At 39.8% G+C, this 21,916-nt stretch overlaps 1 protein-coding gene and 1 long non-coding RNA gene across 3 annotated transcripts in view; one reads left to right on the forward strand and one right to left on the reverse strand.

Moving 5' to 3' along the window:
- The window catches only part of LOC309503036 (titin-like), a 41,454-nt gene extending 25,806 nt beyond the window's left edge, over nucleotides 1–15,648 (forward strand). For both annotated transcript variants that reach the window (XM_082175726.1, XM_082175727.1), the window contains one exon: nucleotides 89–15,648. In XM_082175726.1, the coding sequence (XP_082031852.1) occupies nucleotides 89–11,004 (10,916 nt within the window). In that variant the 3' untranslated portion in view covers nucleotides 11,005–15,648. The remainder of the gene's footprint in view (nucleotides 1–88) is intronic.
- On the reverse strand, nucleotides 11,017–21,397 carry LOC309503057. The gene is made up of 3 exons (XR_014207483.1): nucleotides 20,918–21,397; nucleotides 14,711–18,331; nucleotides 11,017–12,676 (listed from the first exon to the last, which is right to left on the reverse strand). It is a non-coding gene; the product is annotated as an uncharacterized lncRNA (long non-coding RNA).
- Nucleotides 21,398–21,916: the final 519 nt, after the last annotated feature.

Here is a 21,916-nt window from a genome sequence, read left to right on the forward strand (position 1 = left end):
TAATGACATATTTCCAGACATTTTTTCTTGTTCATTTTTGTCCCAAAGAATTTTGATTATTTATCATTATCATTTAATTATTTTTCAGATCCACCAGGGCCTCCATCCAACCCACGAATTACTGACACCACCAAAACTACAGCAACATTTAACTGGGGTAGACCCTTCTATGATGGTGGTCTTGATGTTACAGGATACTTTGTTGAACATAAAAAGGAAGGAGATGATGATTGGGTCCAAGATACAACTACTCCCTTGAGAATAACAGAATTTGTAGTTTCAAGTCTACAATCAGGAGGAAAATATCACTTCAGAGTCAGAGCAGAGAACTCAGAAGGACTTGGAGAACCCTCTGAAGTTGAGCAAGTTATTGAACTGGTGGATCGAGAGGAGGTTCCTGACTTTGAACTTGATGCAGAGCTGAGAAAAGCACTTGTTGTGAAGTCAGGTGCTTCAATCCGCATATTTGTGCCAATCAAGGGCCGGCCAGCTCCAGAAGTAACATGGCATATGGAAGACATACCTCTTAAAGGCCGTGCTCACATTGACACTACTGAATCATACACTCTAGTAGTCATCCCTGAGTGTACAAGATATGATGCTGGGAAATATGTCCTAACATTAGAAAATGTTGCTGGAAAGAAGACTGGATTTGTCAATGTTCGTGTTCTGGACACCCCAGGACCTCCAGTAAATTTGAAACCAAGGGAAATCACAAAGCATAGCATTACTTTACAATGGGAGATTCCAATTATTGATGGTGGTTCAAAGATCACAAATTATATTATTGAAAAGCGTGAGGCAACACGAAAGGCTTACTCAACCATAACTGCAAACTGGCAGAAATACTCGTACAAAATTCCAGATTTGGAAGAGGGCGCAGAATATTACTTCAGAGTTTTAGCTGAGAATGAAATGGGTATTGGTGAACCAACAGAGACACCTGAACCAATTAGAGCTTCTCAGGCTCCTTCTGCACCAGATAATCTGATTGTTTCTGATGTTTCCAAAGACACAGCAACTCTTGCATGGACAAAACCAAAATATGATGGTGGTAGTCGAATAACGGGCTATGTGATAGAGGCTCAGCTGAAAGATTCTGATCAGTGGACCCATGTGACAACAATAAAAGCTTTAGACTACACTGCAACAGAATTGTTGGAAAATGCAGAATATGTGTTCCGCATCTTTGCTGTAAACATGTCAGGCAGGAGTGAGTCTCGTGAAAGTCGACCAGTTGTAATTAAGGAGCAAACCACAGCTCCAGAATTTGACCTCAGAGGTATACATCAGAAGATTGTGGTAGCTAAAGCAGGTGATAATCTTAAAGTTGAGATCCCTGTTCTGGGTCGCCCAAGACCACTTGTTGTATGGACGAAAGAAGATCAGGAACTTATACAAACACAGAGAATAAACATTGAAAATACTGCAACTTCTACTATTCTTAACATTAATGAAATTAAGAGAAAAGATGGAGGACAGTATTCAGTGACTGGAAAGAACATCTTAGGTACTCTGACTGAAATTATTACTGTTCAAGTACATGATATTCCAGGACCTCCAACTGGACCAATAAAAGTGGATGAAGTTTCTTGTGACTATGTTCTAATATCATGGGAAGCTCCAGAAAATGATGGAGGAGTTCCTATTAATAAATACATTGTTGAGATGCGTGAGACCACTGGTACATCCTGGGTGGAACTGGCAGCAACTGTTATCCGCACAACATTCAAAGCTGCACGCCTTACAACTGGCATTGAATATCAATTCCGTGTTAAAGCTCAGAACAGATATGGTGTTGGACCCTACATAACATCACAACCGGTGGTGGCTGCTTATCCATTTGATGTACCAGGACAGCCAGGAATTCCACAAATAGTTGCCTTCACCAAGGATTCAATGACAATCAGCTGGAATGAACCCTCTTCAGATGGAGGTAGCCCAATTTTAGGATACCACATTGAGAGGAAAGAGAAGAACAGCATACTTTGGCAGAGGATCAGCAAAGCTCCAGTCATTGGCAATATGTTTAAATCACCAGGTCTGATGGATGGTATTGCATATGAATTCCATGTTATTGCAGAAAATCTGGCTGGTCTCAGCAAAGCAAGCAAGCCATCTGAGATGACATATGCACTTAATCCCATAGACTCCCCAAGTCAACCAGTGGCCCTTAACATTACTAGACATGAAGTTACTCTTCAGTGGACAAAGCCAGAGGGTGATGGTGGTTTCTCAATAACTGGATATACAGTCGAGAAAAAAGAACTTCCTAATGGTCGCTGGCTCAAAGCCAACTTCAGCAACATTCTTGAAACAAACTTTACTGTGAGTGGTCTCACAGAAGATGCTTCTTATGAATTCCGTGTATTAGCAAGGAACTCAGCTGGCGTGATTAGTAAACCATCTAAACCTTCAGAGGTCATTGTCTGCAGAGATGACATTGAAGAGCCGAAGATTGATGCTGATGCAAGTTTCAGAAGTGGTGTGGTAGTGAAAGCAGGTGATGTCTTCAAGCTAGATGCACATGTTACAGGTCGCCCAATTCCATCCTTGGTTTGGACTAAAGATGGCAAGGAGCTTGAAGATACTGGAAAACTAGAGATCAAAACATCAGATTTCTATACTTGCTTGATTAACAAAGATTCTTTACATAGAGATGGTGGTGCATACACTCTAACTGCTAGCAATCCGGGAGGATTTGCCAAATTTGTCTTCAATGTTAAAGTTCTTGACAGACCTGGCCCACCTGAGGGACCACTGCATGTCACAGACATGACAACAGAGAAATGTATTCTGACATGGCTGCCACCACTTCATGATGGAGGAGGAAAGATTGAATATTACATCATTCAAAGACGTGAAACAAGTAGACTTACATGGACAAATGTAGCCACAGATTTACAAGTTAACCGCTATAAGGTTACCAAATTGCTGAAAGGAAATGAATATATCTTCAGAGTCATAGCTGTGAACAATTATGGAGTTGGGGAACCTCTTGAATCTGAGCCTGCTGTTGCCACTAACCCATATGTGCCTTCTGATCCTCCACAGACACCAGAAGTAACTTTTATCACAAAAGATTCAATGGTGGTTTGTTGGGGACATCCTGAACATAATGGCGGAAGTAGTATAAATACCTATATCATTGAGAGGAGAGATAAAACTGGTCTTCGTTGGGTAAAATGCAATAAAAGGACTGTTACTGATCTGCGCCTCAAAGTATCAGGACTAACACCTGGACATGAGTATGAATACAGAATCTTAGCTGAAAATGCTGCTGGCTTAAGTGCACCAAGCCCTTCAAGTCCATTTTACAAAGCATGTGACACAATATTCCAACCTGGACCCCCTAGAAATCCTAGGGTTTTGGATACAACAAAGTCATCCATTACTCTTGCTTGGAATAAACCAGTTTATGATGGTGGCTCAGATATCACAGGTTATATTGTTGAAACATGCCAGCCAGAGGAAGACAAGTGGACAATTGTCACTCCAAAGGCAGGTCTAACAGCAACATCATTCACCATAACCAACCTTATTGAAAACCAAGAATACAAGATCAACATTTCAGCTCTGAACTGTGAAGGTGTTGGAGAACCAGCCTCTGTGCCTGGTTCACCTAAAGCAGAAGACAGACTCCTTCCACCTGAAGTTGAGCTTGACTCAGATCTCCGCAAAGTAGTGAACATCAGAGCATGCAGTACCTTAAGATTATTTGTGCCAATTAAAGGAAGACCTGCTCCTGAAGTCAGATGGTCAAGGGAGAATGGTGAACCCCTTGATAGAGCATCCATTGATATTACATCATCCTTCACCACACTGCTTATTGAGAATGTAAACAGATTTGATGGTGGAAAGTACATTCTAACAGTGGAAAACAGTTCAGGAGCTAAAACAGCATTTGTTAATGTCAGAGTTCTTGACACTCCTGGTGCACCACAAAACCTTACAATCAAAGAAATAACAAAAGATTCTGCTTCACTCATCTGGGATCCTCCAATCATTGATGGTGGATCAAGAATCAGGCATTATATTGTTGAAAAACGTGAATCAACAAGAAAAGCATATTCCATTGTTAATGCCTCTTGTCCCAAAACAAGTTGGAGAATTGGAGGCTTACAAGAGGGAAGCTTGTATTCCTTCAGAATTTTAGCTGAAAATGAGTATGGTGTTGGTCTTCCAGTAGAGACAAAGGAAGCTATAAAAATCTCTGAGAAGCCTCTTCCTCCTGGAAAAGTGACCCTAAAAGAAGTAACTGGCAACAGTGTAACACTTTCTTGGGAGAAGCCAGACAGTGATGGAGGAAGCAGAATTATTGGTTATATTATCGAGATGCAAACGAAAAACTGTGAAAAATGGACCCAAGTAATGACTGTTAAAGTAACAGAGGCAGTTGTTGTTGGCTTAATACAAGGTGAAGAATACTCCTTCCGTATTTCAGCAACCAACGAAAAGGGAACCAGTGATCCACATCCACTTAATGTCCCTGTGGTTGCTATGGATGTTGTTATTGCTCCTGCCTTCAAACTTGTATTCAGCACATACAGTGTTCTGGCAGGTGATGATCTGAAAATTGATGTGCCATATGTTGCCCAGCCCAAGGCAGCAGTTACCTGGCAAAAAGATGGCATTGCTTTGAAAGAAACAACAAGAGTAAATGCTGAAGAAGCAGAGAAACACCTTTACCTTGTGGTAAAAGAGGCAACACGGGATGATGTGGGCAAATATACTATTAAACTGACAAACTCAGCTGGTGAAGCTACAGCAGACATCAATGTTATTGTACTTGATAAACCTGGACCACCAACTGGCCCAATCAAAATAGATGAGGTAACTGCAGACAGTGTTACATTATCATGGGAGCCCCCAGAGTATGAAGGAGGCTGTAGTATTAATAACTACATTGTTGAAAAGCGAGACACATCCACCACAAATTGGCAGATTGTTTCTGCAACAGTTGCGAGAACAACAACTAAAGCTGCAAGATTAAAGACTGGCTGTGAATATCAATTTAGGATTGCTGCTGAAAATCGTTATGGAAAGAGTTCCGTTCTTCTCTCTGCGCCTATTGTTGCACAATATCCTTTTGAGATTCCAAATCCAACAGGAACTCCCACTGTTCAGTCTGCTACTAAAGAAAGCATGGTTATTGTGTGGAACAAACCCAGTAGTGATGGTGGAAGCAAGATTTTGGGATATCATATTGAGTTTAAGGAAAGAAACAGCTTGCTGTGGGTGAAACAAAACAAAATGATCATTCCAGACACAAGATTCAAGATAGGTGGTCTTGAAGAAGGCATTGAATATGAATTTAGAGTTTATGCTGAGAATATAGTTGGGCTAAGCAAAGCAAGCAAAGTATCAGAAATCCAGGTGGCTAGAGATCCATGTGATCCTCCAGGCAAACCTGAAGCAGTTATCGTCACAAGAAGCTCTGTAACACTCAGGTGGACACCACCACACTTTGATGGCGGCAGCAAGATCACTGGATATGTCGTTGAGAAGAAAGAATTGCCTAATGGCCGCTGGATGAAAGCCTCTTTTGCTAATATCATTGAGACAGAATTTGTCGTCAGTGGTTTAGTAGAGCAGCAGTATGAGTTCCGTGTCATTGCAAGAAATGCTGCTGGCGTGTCTAGCGCTCCATCAGACAGCACTGGTGCAATCATAGCAAAGGATGAAGCTGATCCACCCAAAATTGACTTGGATGCTAAATATTCACAAACTATTGTTGTTAATGCTGGTGAATCATTCAAAGTAGATGCAGGGATACTTGGCAAACCCATTCCTTCAGTTCATTGGATAAAAGCTAGTGAAGAACTTACAAATACTGCAAGATTTGAGATCAAGAATACTGACTTCACAACTACTCTTAGTGTTAAGGAGGCTATCCGTGTTGATGGAGGCCAGTATACCTTACTACTGAAAAATGTTGGTGGACAGAAATCAGTTAGCATCAATGTCAAGGTTCTGGACAGACCTGGACCTCCAGATGGCCCAATCTCAATCTATGGGGTTACCAGTGAAAAGTGCTGCATTTCCTGGAAAACTCCATTGCATGATGGAGGTGCGGAGGTGTCTCATTACATAGTGGAAAGACGAGAGACCAGCCGATTAGTTTGGACTGTTGTGGAATCTAAGGTACAAACCCTCAATCTTAAAATTTCAAAACTCCTTCCTGGAAATGAGTATATTTTCAGAGTGATACCTGTAAATAAATATGGAATTGGTGAGCCTTTGGAATCTGATCCAGTGATTGCAGCAAATCCGTTTGTGCCACCTGATTCACCAAGTAATGTTGAAGTGTCAAATATAACAAAGGATTCCATGGTTATCACATGGGAAAGACCCACTAATGATGGTGGTAACGCAATTACAGGATATATAGTTGAAAAGAGAGACAAAGAGGGCGTTAGGTGGACAAGATGCAACAAACGTGTAGTGAGTGAACTACGCTTTAGAGTAACAGGTCTTCTTGAAAACCGAAGTTATGAATTCCGTGTGTCTGCTGAGAATGCAGCTGGGGTAGGTAAACCAAGTACACCCACAGTGTACTTCAAGGCAGTGGATCCAGTCTTCAAGCCCGGTCCACCAAACAACCCTAAGGTAATTGATGTCTCAAGAGCATCTGTTATCCTGCATTGGGGCAAGCCAATTTATGATGGTGGATGTGAGATTCAAAGTTACATTGTTGAGGCCTATGAAGTCACTTCTGATGAATGGATGATATGTACACCACCCTCAGGAATAACAGAGACAAGATTTGAGGTTAAAAAACTCCTTGAAAAGCACGAGTATAAATTCAGAATCTGTGCCATCAATAAGGTTGGCGTGGGAGAAACTGCTGATATCCCTGGATCCATTATCATAGAGGATAAACTTGAAGCACCAGATATTGATCTTGATGTTGACCTGAGAAAGATGATCACTGTCAGGTCTGGAGGCTCTCTTAGATTGTTTGTTCCTATCCGTGGACGGCCAACCCCTGAAGTCAAGTGGGGAAAGGCTGAAGGTGAAATCAATGAGGCAGCTCAGATTGATAATACAAGCAGTTTCACTTCACTCATAATTGAAAATGTTAATAGATTTGACAGTGGAAAATACACTTTAACTCTGGAAAATGCCATTGGAACAAAATCTGCATTTATTAGTGTCAGAGTATTAGATACACCTGATGCACCTGCAAACTTCCGTGTGAAGGAAATAACAAAAAATTCAGTCACTCTTACCTGGGAGCCACCTTTGTTGGATGGTGGAGCTAAAATAAAAAACTACTTTGTTGAAAAACGAGAGAGTACAAGAAAGGTGTTCTCAGCTGTTACTTCCTGCAACAAGATGACATGGAAAATTGAACCACTCCAAGAGGGGAGCATCTATTTCTTCAGAGTTCTTGCTGAAAACGAACATGGAATTGGATTGCCTGCAGAGACTCTAGAACCTCTGAAAATCTCAGAGGTGCCACAAACTCCTGGTAAAGTTTCTGTAGTGGATGTAACACAGAAGAGCGTTTCTCTCAAATGGGAAAAACCAGAGCATGATGGGGGCAGCAGAATTACTCATTATGAAATTGAAATGCAAGCAAAAGATCAAGATAAATGGTCTCTTTGTGCTCAAGTAAAATCCCTTGACACTGTTGTAACTAATTTAGCCCAAGGTGGGGAGTACCATTTTAGAGTCATTGCTGTTAATAATAAAGGAAAGAGCGATCCCAGACTCCTTGCAAATCCTGTTGTTGCAAAGGACCTCACTATTGAGCCCTCAGTGAGAACAAAACTTAGTACATACAATGTACAGGTTGGGCAAGATTTGAAAATTGAAGCAAGAATTGCTGGTCATCCAAAACCAACAATTACATGGTCCAAAGATGGTTCAGCTCTGAAACAGACCACAAGAGTAAATGTTGCTGACACTGCACATCATACCACTCTTACGATCAAAGATGCAACAAGAGAAGATGGTGGTATGTATAACATTGCTGTGGCTAATGTACTTGGACAAAAGGAAGCCACTGTTGAAATAATCATGCTTGAAAAACCTGGCCCACCAAGAGGCCCAGTCTGGATTGATGAAGTGAGTGCAGAGAGCATTACACTGTCTTGGAACCCACCAACATATACTGGAGGCTGTCAGATTTCAAATTATATTGTCCAAAAGAGAGACACCACCACCACAAACTGGGTAGTTGTTTCTGCCACAGTAGCAAGGACGACACTTAAAGTTTGTAATTTAAAAACTGGATCTGATTACCAGTTTAGGATCTTTGCTGAGAATAGATATGGTAAAAGCTATGGCATTGACTCAGATCCAGTTCTTGCCCAGTATCCTTTCAAAGAGCCTGGGCCTCCAGGAACTCCATTTGTGTCTGTAGTCACAAAAGAGTCTATAGTAGTTGAATGGCACAAACCAGTCTCAGATGGTGGAAGTGCTATTCTAGGATATCATCTTGAGAGAAAAGAGAAAAATAGTATTCTTTGGACAAAGATCAATAAAACACTCATTCAAGACACCAGATTCAAAACATCTTCATTGGAAGAGGGCATTGAATATGGGTTCAGAGTCTATGCTGAAAACATAGTTGGAATTGGAATGTGCAGCAAAATCTCTGAGGGTTGTGTGGCACGTGACCCATGTGACCCACCAGGCACCCCTGTGCCAGTGATTGTGACAAAGCACTCAGTGAAACTTAGATGGACACCACCAGAATTTGATGGAGGTAGCCTTGTCACTGGATATGTTGTGGAGAAACGAGACCTGCCAGAGGGCCGTTGGATGAAAGCTAGTTTTGTTAACATTCTTGAAACTGAATTTACAGTCACAGGCCTGACAGAAGACTACAAATATGATTTCAGAGTTATTGCCAGAAATGGAGCTGGATCGGTCAGTAGGCCCTCTGGGAGCACAGGCTCAATTACAGCAAAGGATGAAGTTGAACCACCAACCTATGAGGTTTCCTCAGAATATTGCCCGATTTTGACCGTGAATGCTGGAGACACATTTACCCTGGAAGCATCCGTTCTAGGAAAGCCAATTCCAACAATGCAGTGGTTTAAGGGCGATGTGGAAGTCGAGAATTCTGCAAGAGCTGAGATCAAGAACACTGACTTCAAAGCAATTCTTGTCGTCAAAGATGCCATTCGAATTGATGGAGGACAATACACATTGCACCTCGCTAATGTGGCTGGAACGAAGTCCGTCTCCTTCAATGTAAAGGTGCTAGATAGACCTGGACCCCCTGAAGGTCCTTTGACCATTTCTGGTGTAACATGTGAGAAGTGTTCATTGTCATGGCTACCTCCAAGACATGATGGTGGCAGTAGCATTTCTCACTATATCATACAGAAAAGAGAAACAAGTCGTCTTGCTTGGACTGTAGTTTCAGGTGATTGTGGAGCAACAATGTTTAAAGTTACCAAGCTTTTAAAAGGAAATGAATACATATTCCGTGTCATGGCTGTCAACAAGTATGGAGATGGTGAACCACTTGAATCTGCTCCAGTGATTATGAGAAATCCTTTTGTTTTACCTGGGCCACCTAAAGACCTAGAAATAACAAATATATCAAGGGACTCTATGACGGTATGTTGGACTCGTCCTGAGACTGATGGTGGAAGTGAGATTGTTGGTTACATCGTAGAGAAGAGAGACAGAGCTGGAGTCCGGTGGACAAAATGTAACAAACGCAGGGTCACAGACTTACGTTTCAGAGTCACAGGCTTAACAGAGGATCATGAATATGAATTCAGGTTATCTGCAGAAAATGCTGCTGGAGTTGGACAACCAAGTCCACCAACTGTTTATTACAAAGCCTGTGATCCAACATTTAAGCCTGGCCCACCAACTAATGTACACCTTGTTGACACTACAAAGAATTCAATTACAATTGCATGGAGTAGACCAATATATGATGGTGGCTTAGACATCCAGGGCTATGTTGTTGAGATATGTAAAGTTGATGAAGAAGAATGGACCACATGTACTCCACCCTCTGGATTAAGTGATACTAAATTTACAATTACTAAACTCACTGAACACCAAGAATACAAAGTTCACATATGTGCCCTAAATATACTGGGTGTTGGTGAACCAGTGGCCATCCAAGGAACCGTCAAACCAGTGGATAAGGTGGATGCACCTGAAATTGAGCTTGACTCTGAGTTGAGAAAAGGTATTGTTGTGCGTGCTGGAGGTTCTATGAGAATTAACATACCATTCAAAGGACGCCCCATTCCTGAGATAAACTGGACCAAGGATGAGGGAGATTTACCAGATAAAGCCCAATTAGAAAAGGGACCAGATTACACTCAGTTATCAATTGATGTATGTGACAGAAATGATGCTGGAAAATACATTCTGACTTTGGTAAATAGTGCTGGCACTAAATCAGCATTTGTGTCAGTAAAAGTACTTGATACACCAGGTGCTCCACAGAGCCTTGTTGTGAAAGATATAACAAGAAATTATGCCACCCTGGTTTGGCAACCACCACTTATTGATGGTGGTTCCAAAATAAAAAATTACATCATTGACAAGAGGGAATCAAATAGACAAAGATTTGCAAACATTACTACTAAGTGCTCCAAGACCAGCTTCCGAGTTGGTGATCTGACAGAGGGTGGTATTTATTACTTCAGAATCATGGCAGAAAATGAATTTGGAATTGGTCTGCCTGTAGAAACAGAAGAATCTGTGAAGACAGCTGATCCTCCTCTATCTGTTGGCAAGGTAACTTTGAATGATTTGACAAAAACCACAGCATCACTTTCCTGGGATAAACCAGATCATGATGGTGGTAGTAGAATCTTGGGTTATTATATTGAAATGCAGCCAAAAGGATCAGAGGAATGGACAGTTGCTGCAGTCACCAAAACATGTGAGGGTATGGTGACCGGACTTAGTTCAGGACAAGAGTACCTCTTCAGAGTTTTAGCTTACAATGAGAAAGGAAAAAGTGACCCAAGGCCATTAGCTGCTCCGGTCATTGCAAAGGATGTAACTATTTAACAATGCATCACAATATTTTCCAACACATACAGTGTTCAAGCTGGTGAAGATCTCAAAGTGGAAATACCATTTAAAGGTCGTCCAACTCCAAAGATTGCATGGATGAAAGATAGACAACCTCTGAAAGAAACAACTAGATTAAATGTCTCAAGCATGGCAACATCAACAGTTCTTAAAATTAAAGAAGCAAATAGAGAGGACTCTGGAAAGTACACAATCACAGCCACAACTAATATAGGTACGGTCACAGAGGAAGTTGGGATAATCATTCTTGACAAACCAGGCCCACCAGTCGGACCAGTCAAAACTGATGAAGTAAGTGCCACCTATGTTACCATGTCCTGGGAACCACCAGTATACACAGGAGGTTGTCAGATAAACAACTACATAGTGGAAAAACGTGATACAACCACTACTAACTGGCAGATTGTTTCAGCAACCATTGCTCGTACCACAATCAAAATCTCAAAGCTGAAGACTGTTTCTGAATATCAGTTTAGAGTGTTTGCTGAGAACAGATATGGAAAAAGCACATCGTTGGATTCAGCACCAGTTGTGGTCAGTTATCCTTTTTTTGTGAGCCCTGCAGCTCCTGGTGCTCCATTTCATTGTTTCATCAGTGACAAAAGACCACATGACAATTGAATGGAAACCCCCCAGCAATAATGGAGGCAGCCCTATTATTGGGTATCACCTGGAATGTATAGAAAAGAAGAGCATTTTATGGACTAAACTTAACAAGCTTCTTATTACTGACACTCGATTGAGAACAAATGGTCTGGAGGAGGGAACTGAATATGAATACAAAGTGTATGCTAAGAATATTGCAGGAATCAGTCCATCAAGCAAAGTCTCAGAAAGTGTTGTTGCACGTGATCCATGTGACCCCCCTGGAACTCCTGAAGCAATTGTTATTACAAGAAATCTGATAACTCTTCAGTGGTCTAAACCACAGTATGATGGTGGCAGTGCAATTACAGGATACATCATTGAAAGAAAGAAGCTGCCTAAAGGTCGTTGGATGAAGGCCAGTTTCACAAATATCATAGACACAATTTACAATATCTGAATTAGAAGAAGAACAAAGATATGAATTTAGAGTAATAGCCAGAAATGCAGCTGGTATTTTAAGTGTACCCTCTGAAAGCACTGGACCAATTACTGCTCAGGATGAGATTGAAGCTCCATCTGTCTCTATGGATTCAAAATGTAAAGATGTTACCATTGTAAAGGCAGGTGAATCATTAACTATTGATGCTGATATTGCTGGCAAACCTCTTCCTGATATTATGTGGCTTAAGATGGAAAGGAAATTGACACTGCTACACCTAGAATGGAGATTAAATCCACCATCACACGAACAGTTTTGACTGTTAAGGACTGCATCAGAGTAGATGGTGGTCATTTCCTCTTAAGTCTTAGTAATGTTGGTGGGACAAAGCAAATGTAATTAATGTAAAGGTTCTTGATAGACCTGGTCCACCTGATGGCCCTCTGAAAATAACTGGTGTCACAGCAGAAAAATGCTATTTGCAGTGGAGCCACCCATCACATGATGGTGGAGCTGGTATTTCTCATTACATCATTGAAAAAAGGGAAACTAGTAGACTGTCTTGGACAGTAGTGGAACCAACAATTCAAGCTATCAGTTACAAAGTCACTAAACTCCTACCTGGCAGGCACGTGCACACATAGACATCAAAGGGGGCTTGAGCACCTGCCCTTTTTATTCCTGGAGAGAAAGTACCCTTTTTTCTGGGGTGTTTTTATTTTTATTTTTTTTTATAATATATATTCCTGTTTGCGCACAGCTTCCCTGTCAAACAAATATATTTATTGAAGAATAGTATATCTAAATATCAGGTCAGGAGTTCTGAAGCGCTCCCTCTCTCTCTCTCTCTCTCTCTCTCCCGATTGTATTGCTTCCGCTAAAGAAAATAGTACGCTCCGTCTCTACGGTTAGAATCCTGTCCATAGCAACGCTCTGTTTCTCATGGCAACGGTCTGTTATACTCCGCACAGCGGTCTGTTATCAAGAATTATACTACAGGGCCGTTGAATGCTTGAATCTGATTGGTTGACGAACGTTCTAAGGTGTGCATTATTTTCAGGGAAACGCACGGCTAAAGTAGTTCCAGGCAGGTCTTGACCGCATTACAGTTCCATATCACTTCGCGTAGTCAACCGTTATAACGGAAAATAGGATACAATTCATAACAAGAAAAAGCATTTAGCCCCATGCGCTTGATCTGCAATTTTCAATGTCTTGCTTCACAATCAATAGAAACATGCAGTTTAATTTTAATAAATAAAGTATATAGTCCTATCTATAATCAGTATGGATTTTTATTGCAGATAATATAACAAATAAATAATTATTGATAGGACTACTTGTTAAAAGGGCTTTGTGTTTAATTTATTTGGCTATAGTCTACTGTCATCTGTCAATAATGGGGGGAAAAAGAATGAACGAATTAATTAAAACGAATTGAATTAATTAATAAATAATAATATTGACGCACATGCTTTTCTGTCTCATTATTGCAACATCTCTCTGTAATAATTGCATTAATAACTGCATAATGAATGTAATTTAATACTTATGACTGATCATGCCCAAACGCGTGTTCAGCGCGTTCAGTCTGTGTTCAAAGTCGGTGTTTAAAATCTGCTGCAGTCGATGAAACCAGTCAGAGAATGTGTCAGCTAGTCGTGTGTCCCCAGCATTAGTCTGCTATCAGTGGCTCAAACCTCCGTTGCTAACTCTAAAATGACGTTTTGGAATTAGCAACGGAGGCATGGGATTAGATGCGTAAGAAATTAGTCCTACATACAAGAGCATTTTAATGACAAAAACTTTACAAACATCTTGAAATACATAATCTGAACAATGTTTAGAGGTGTGGTAACTGTAGTATAAGCGGAATAATTGACTTCAGGCCGTTAAATTATTATAAAAACAATGCACACCCGAGGTAACGGCCACTCCGCTTCGCGTCGTGACCGCATTACCACCTCGGGTGTGCATTATTTTTCTAATAATTCAACGGCCTGTCGTCAATTATTCCTTACATAACACACCGCATTCTACATTGGAATTCAACCAAGCCATGTAATAAAATAAGTTAGTAATACAATTTATTTTTGTATTTTGTCAATAATTTTTGCAGTGATTTTTTCAGCAAAGTTAACAAAATAGCAGCAACAGCCCTCTTTAGTTTAGAGTGAATATCTGTGTTGATTTTAAAGTATTATGTATTCTGATAACACCAAAATAATTAAAATGATGTAGTGGCTTGTGCAAAAATAAACAAATTATTAGTAAAAAAACGCCCCTCTGCTTGATGCAGTTATTTAGGTTATTCTATACTTGAAACTAGTAGCATAGAACATGTTTTCAAAACATGCACGTTGTGGAATGGTTTCCTTTGCTGCTCTATAATAGTGAATACTAAGGAGACCATGGTTTCTGTGTGAACTGATTATTTTGTAGACATTTTTTGAAAATGAAACAATTGCGTGAGTTTGAGGAAGATAAAATTAATTAACTTTTGTAATTAATTTTTTTAAAAGGAAGTCAGAGTTGCGTTAATATATATACTTTTTTGTTTAAAAAAAAAAAAAAAAAAAAAACGTAATTATGAGAAGTGCCCTTTATTTCACTTGAGCCCCTGCCCCTCAAAATGTCTGTGCACGTCCCTGCTACCTGGTAATGAGTATATATTCAGAGTCATGGCAGTAAACAAGTATGGTATTGGTGAACCACTTGAATCTGAACCTGTCCATGCAATAAATCCTTTCAACAAACCTGGACCACCTTCAACTCCAGAAGCAAGTGCAATCACCAGAGACTCAATAGTCCTCACATGGGAACGGCCAGAGGAGGATGGTAGATCACAAATTGATGATTATGTTCTTGAGAAACGTGATAAAGAGGGTATCCGATGGACAAAGTGTAACAAGAAAAGACTCAATGACTTGAGATTCAGAGCCACTGGGCTTACAGAGGGACACTTCTATGAATTCAGAGTATTTGCTGAAAATGCTGCTGGTGTGGGCACACCAAGTGAACCATCTGAATATTACAAAGCTTGTGATGCAACTTATTCCCCTGGTCCTCCTAATAATCCTAAAGTGACAGACCACTCAAGCACAACTGTTTCCTTAGCATGGAGTAGACCAATTTATGATGGCGGACGGTCTCAGGATACATAGTGAAGATGAATGGACTGTGTGCACTCCTCCAACCGGTGTGCAAACAACTCACTTCAAAGTAAAAAGATTAAAGGAAAATGCAGAATACAACTTTCGTATCTGTGCAATTAATATTGAGGGGGCTGGAGAACAAGTTGATGTTCCAGGATCTGTAATTGCTGCTGAAAAACTTGAAGCTCCTGAGGTAGAACTTGATTCAGATCTTAGGAAATGTGTGACTATGCGTGCCAGTGCAACACTACGCTTAATTGTCACTATAAGGGGAAGGCCTGAGCCAGAGGTTAAGTGGACAAAGGCAGATGGTACTGTAAACTCGCGCTCGATCGGCCCAAACCCGGCATCCGACCAGCGCGGAAGGTCTTAACGTGTTACTGTCCTTTTCTCGAGGCAAAGTATTTTTTGATTAAATGCAATACATTTGAATATGTATTCTCTCGTTATTTCATCTGACTCCATAAATGAAAAGGTTTTAATGATATCTTTGGATCATTAATTGTGAGCGAATGTTTAACTATTCCTTTTAACTCTTTCATGAAAATAATGTCAAAGTCAGTTAGAATAATCAAATGTAACAATTTATTATGTCAGGTAAATGTATCATGCCAATTTCATAATCAATTCAAAGATAATCGATACAAAACATCAAATGCTCTGGAATAAAGAGAAAAGAAAACATTAAGAAATACATGAGGCTGAGAGGTCTCACTCTCAGCCTTACGGGCTAATCTGAAATACAGAAAGGCCCCGAATCCTCTGCTGCATTTCATTATATAGTCAGGACCTCTTTCACTTGGAAACATCTTTTAACAATGGAAATTTGCATTCAGAGGTTACACCTTTGGGTGTAGGGAGACCATTTGTCTAGAGGCCAACCCCTCCTTGTGTGCCAGTTATCCATAAACTCTTAAAAACCTTATTACCTTTTGTTTTACTTATTTGGAAATGAGACATTTGTACCAGTCGCACTGAGACATTTTAAATGATACCAAACATGAAAAATACTCTGTGATAATCATTCACATTAAACTATACATTTTCTTGGGTGATTTACATGTGGTCTCAGCATGTGAGAGGGGGAGTGAGGAAGAGGGGGAGAGATGTGTTCTGAGGTGAGACTTCGCCTCACAAATGGTGAGTTTAAATGCTAATTTCCAGAGAGGTCCTTTGTCCTTTGTCCTCTCTCAGAGTCTGGTCGCTCTTCAAACAGACTGTCCGGCATTTCCTAATTTCTCAATTATTACAGTACCTTACCAGAGCATGCTCAAATTGAAGTTACAGGCTCTTACACTGTGCTTGTTATTGACAATGTTAATCGATTTGACACAGGAAAGTATGTTGTGACCCTTGAAAACATTTGTGGCACAAAATCTGCATTTAATAATGTCAAAGTCCTTGATTCTCCAAGTGCTCCAGTGAACTTTGAAATTAGGGATGTAAAGAGAGACTTTGTCCTTCTACAATGGGAGCCTCCACAAATCGATGGTGGAGCCAAGATCACCCATTACATTGTGGAGAAGCGTGAATCTAAAAGGCTGGCATTCACAACCGTGACAAACAGCTGTGTCAGAAATTCATTCAAGGTTGATGATCTCCAAGAAGGAGGTCTTTACCACTTCCGTGTATTGGCTGTGAATGAACTTGGTGTTGGTTTGCCTGCAGAGACCACAGAGGCTATCAAAGTATCCCAAGCACCCTTACCACCTGGTAAAATTACAGTTGTTGATGTAACTCGCCACACTGTTACTCTAGCATGGGAAAAGCCAGATCATGATGGTGGCAGCAAAATCACAGGCTATGTGGTGGAAATTATGACTAAGGGATCAGATAAATGGACAGTATGTGCTAAAGTAAAGGCACTGGAAGCCACAATTGAAGGGCTTACAACAGGAGACAGCTTCAGAATTACAGCACTTAATGACAAAGGAAAGAGTGATACTAAACCGCTGGGAGCACCTGTTGTGGCAAGAGATATTACTGTTGAACCCATTTTTGATTTGCTGTTTAATACCTACAGTGTAAAATCTGGAGATGATCTCAAAATAGATGTTCCATTCAGAGGCAAACCATCTCCAGAGGTTACATGGAAAAAGGATGGTCACTGATTGAAGCAGACAACTAGAGTTAATGTTCTGACATCAAAGACAATATCCAAGATTGTCATCAAGGATGCAACAAGAGAGGATTTTGGAAGATATGAAATTACTTTAACCAATTCATTTGGTGTCAGATCAGCAGAAATATTTGCATTGTTCTTGATAAACCGGGTCCACCAGGTGCAATCCAGGTATGCTCAAACACTGTTGTCAAAATGGAACTGCGTGGCCACAATCAGTGCTGAGCTCATCAGCACCCCAAAAACTATGAATGCAATTTGGTAATTCTTATAGTCAGGTAGAACACAAGCCGAGCCCTGGATGAAGATTGTGATGTGTGTTTGGTCGATCCAAATGCCCACTGACAGCATAGCGATACACCATCCCAGAGATCCCCACATCCTCTGAAGTCCATAACGGTCTCTATGTTGGCCCAAGTACTGAATAGTGATAGTGTCCACAATGGTCACAGCCGGGGCGCTGAAGAACTCACCAATAATAATGACCAAGAGGATCAGGAGAAATATAGTATCTACTTGTTCCTTATTGAAAACTATTAAATACTCTTTGAGTTTGGCAGTGGTAGCTTGCGTTTCAATTGTCGAGGTAGATTTTGAAGTGACTGTTGAGGTACGAGGCAGCGCTGTGGTCGAGTTAGATAACATACTAATGCTGCCAGCATTCGCAGTGGGGTTTTCAGAGGGAGTACTTGTAGTATTTACATCTGCACTTCGAATATATATAGAGTGAGATCCGTATGCTGCTAATATTGGCTGAGAAAGTGAAGGAGCAGAGTACGTATGCTTGTTCAAGTATCTTCGCTGTCTAGTACGGTTACCAGCTTGTGTATAGTTCGTAAAATTGGTTGGCTGAGGGGGCAGGCAGTGCTGTTTGACTGCATGGTGTAGTGTTTACCACCTGCCCCAGGGACAGAGTGTTAAAGGGTTCAGACAGGACATATTTCCTCTTCTGGTCCTCCTCATCATCTGTAAGGATGGCCACCCGATCACTCGCCATTTCTGTGTGATAAACATAAACCTCAGTTAAGGACATTGTGGATAACGTCTTCATGTTGTAGCTTTAACTAGTGATTCTCAAATGGTAGGTCGCAACCATTTGGTCAAGGTTGGGCTGATTAGCATAGGTCATTTTGATGATAGATGCCATTACCTTGAAGAGCCAAAAAGCATCTTTCTCCATTGACCGACACTGAAAAGTTGCAGTGCATTCTGAATCTGATATATACATTTTTGCTAGCAAAATATTATTTGTAAATATTTCCCAGTATGTTTTTGCCATGGATCAATTTTTGGAGGGCCTTTAAAAGCTAGTGATGTGTCGTTCTTGAACTAATAATGAATAATTTAATATGACTCGGGACTACCGAGTTGTCTCAGAGAGTGATTCGTTCATTTTGTGCTGACCGCGCATGCGCGCAACATCCCATAGGTTCTGGACATGAAACAGCAATGATTAGTTCGAGTCTTTGGGAGTTTGGGTTTGGCTCGGCCGGGTCCTCCGAGTCTTTCGTTCTTCCTGTCAGTCCCATAGAGACTATGCTGTCAGTACCGTAAAGAGAAATGATTAGTTCATCGAGTCTTTCGGGTCTGAGTCTTCGTTCTTTTGTCACGTGACCACTGGTATCTCGCTACAAATACAACATTCGTATTATTGACTGTGTGTCTGAATGTATATTGTTTTATATTTAGGAATTAACATACAATTATCAAAATATATGTGCAATAAACATTATCTGAAAAATAATACATTATCTTTTGTCCCAGTCCTTCTCTTTTTATTGTTAAATATATATATATTGTATATAATCTAATAATAACAACAATTATATATATATATATATATATATATATATATATATATATATATATATATATATATATATATAATAAACACACCACATATGCACAAGAAACATTTAACAATAAAAAAGAGAAGGACATGGACAAAAGATGGAACTTTTTTTCTTTTTCAGATAATGTTTATTGCACCTATATTTTGATAATTGTATGTTAATTCCTAAATATAAAACAATATACATTCAGACAATAATACAAATCTAATGTTGTATTTGTAGCGAGATACCAGCGGTCACGTGATATCAGACCCGAAAGACTCGATGAACTAATCATTTGTCTTTCCGGTACTGACAGCATACTATGGGACTGACCGGAAGAACGAAAGACTCGGAGGACCCGGCCGAGCCAAACCCAAACTCCCGAAGACTCGAACTAATCATTGCTGTTTCATGTACAGAACCTATGGGATGTTTCGCGCATGCGTGGTCATTAAATTAACTGGTAGGCTACTTCAGTGCGTCTCGAAATTCGAACTCGAAGACACAAGGCGGGGAACAGACGTGATCAATTTGAAGTTTATAAAACGTCTCGGATCAGGAGGTGAGGTCAGGTGAACTAAACAGACTGCATTAGCCTGAACTTTAGACCCAACTAATCAATTAATTAAACATTTCTATTTCTTATCATTTGGATTTGGCTGCATTACCCATAGTTTATTTTTGTTTTTTTCAAATGTAATCAACATTTTCGTACTAGATGTGTTGAGCTATTTTACATGACATTTTAATTATATTCTGCTTAAATGACTCGAAAAAAGATTCGTTCATTTTGCTGAACGAGATTCAAAGATCCGAGTCCGTAAAATGAACCGAACTTCTATTAAAAGCATGATTATTTTTTCCTTCTCTGCTGCCTTTCAGACAAGAGCTTGAGACGGATATGCCATCAGCATTGTCATAATGCATATTTGCACTTTTTTCCCACTGTTTGTATTTATATTGTATATTTTTGTGTAAGGGAGACTTGCAAAAAAATTATTTAATTGTGTGGTCAAAACCTTGGTGTTTTACTGTGCATATGATAATAAATATATCTTGTATTTTACATTGTTACGTTGCATTTATGGGTCATGTGATTGGCTTACATTCATATATGCACATGCTAATAATTTGGATGTTGTTTATGGTTTATTATAGTAGGCTAACATTACTACATTTCAATGTTTAGCCTAATATTAAGTACAATCTTGCTTATTTTTGTGCATAAAACATTTTGATACTGGCACTTGAGGTCAAATGAAGCAATGAAGGAAACTAATTAGTAGGCTACTATTTTTTCCCTACATGATGAAGTTGAATAAGAATGCAACACACCTTAATGACTTTTTTGTCATTTAGATTTACCTCAAACAAAATAAATTCAGTAATTGCCCTTGATTATCAATAATAAAGAATATTAGGATCATTAAACACTACTATCAAGTGAATATAGCCTAATGTTGAATATCATGTAGTGTTAGTGAAACTACATTCTTAGGTATGAGTTGGAGATCATTTTGTTGTGAAATTAGGCACAGTCACCATCCTAAAACATAAATATCATATAGCCTACAGTATCACATTTAACTTCAAAGGGTGTAGTCCTAGTCCCTGTCTGAAACGGTAACAGTAACAACACACCGCCTTATATTAACAATGTATACAATGCTTATATACACACAATGCGTAAAAGTATTTACAAACACAACTGATACAGTGTGACGGTGTGGCTAAATACAAGCTCACTTACCCAGTTGCTGTGAGGAAGTTTCTGTTATTTCATCGTCTGGCGTTGAAGGAGGACGATCTCTTCATCAAACTCCTCTCCCTGTCCAACCATCATTTTATCACCATCCTTGATTTTTCCTGACTTTCTATGAACAATCTTTAAACAGCGATGTAGAGCAGAGGAGCAGGTTTATTCTACACAGCCGTTTTCCCTCCGACCTGACGTCAATCTCTCACCTGCCTGCGATGTGCGCGTGCTCGTGGGATCGACTGCCTTCATTTCCACAGATGTCATTAGAAAACAGTGACACCCTATTTCGTTTTTAATTGCTGATATTGTGTTTTAGATTTGAAGTTTTCCCGTCTCTGCCAATGAGAAGTTGGTATGCCTAAGATCAAGCATATGTTGATGATGTTTGGGGTTTTTAATGAATCAAAATAGACTCTACTGTCGTTTAATATAGGCTAGTTATCTTCTTGGGTTATATTACTGATGGATTAACAATGTATATGAAATAACATTTATTAACATGAACTTTTTTTCTGAGTATGCAGAATAGCATTTTAGCTTTTTGACCGGCGAGCTCGTGCAATATAATCCAACTCTGGAGATTGTGATAAAACAGCGACATCTACAGGCGCACAATAAAGTTAAAATCGTGAAACTTTTAGAAAACTGTGATTAACAGCGGAATTCAACTTAATATTCCGTTACAAAAGAAGAGCTAAACAAGCCGTTCTAGATCTCAAATATTTTTTTGTTTAATCTGTTCATTTACAGTCAAGAACAAATGGATTCACATTAATGAATCAGACTTTCAAGCGCTGCATATGAAAGACAGAGGACCGAGTAGGAGGAACCGATTCACTGAGATGAATCAGACTTTCCAACGCATGTGGAGCAAAGAGAAGACCGAGTAGAAAGAAATATACACTCTAAACAAAAATGGTGCTAAATAGCACTAAAAGTGGTTCATTGGCTTGTAATCATAGGGGAACCACTTTAAGTGCCATATAGCAC

This window comes from Leuciscus leuciscus, assembly GCF_965113295.1.
Source record: "Leuciscus leuciscus genome assembly, chromosome: 7".
In the NCBI taxonomy this organism is placed as follows: domain Eukaryota; kingdom Metazoa; phylum Chordata; class Actinopteri; order Cypriniformes; family Leuciscidae; genus Leuciscus; species Leuciscus leuciscus.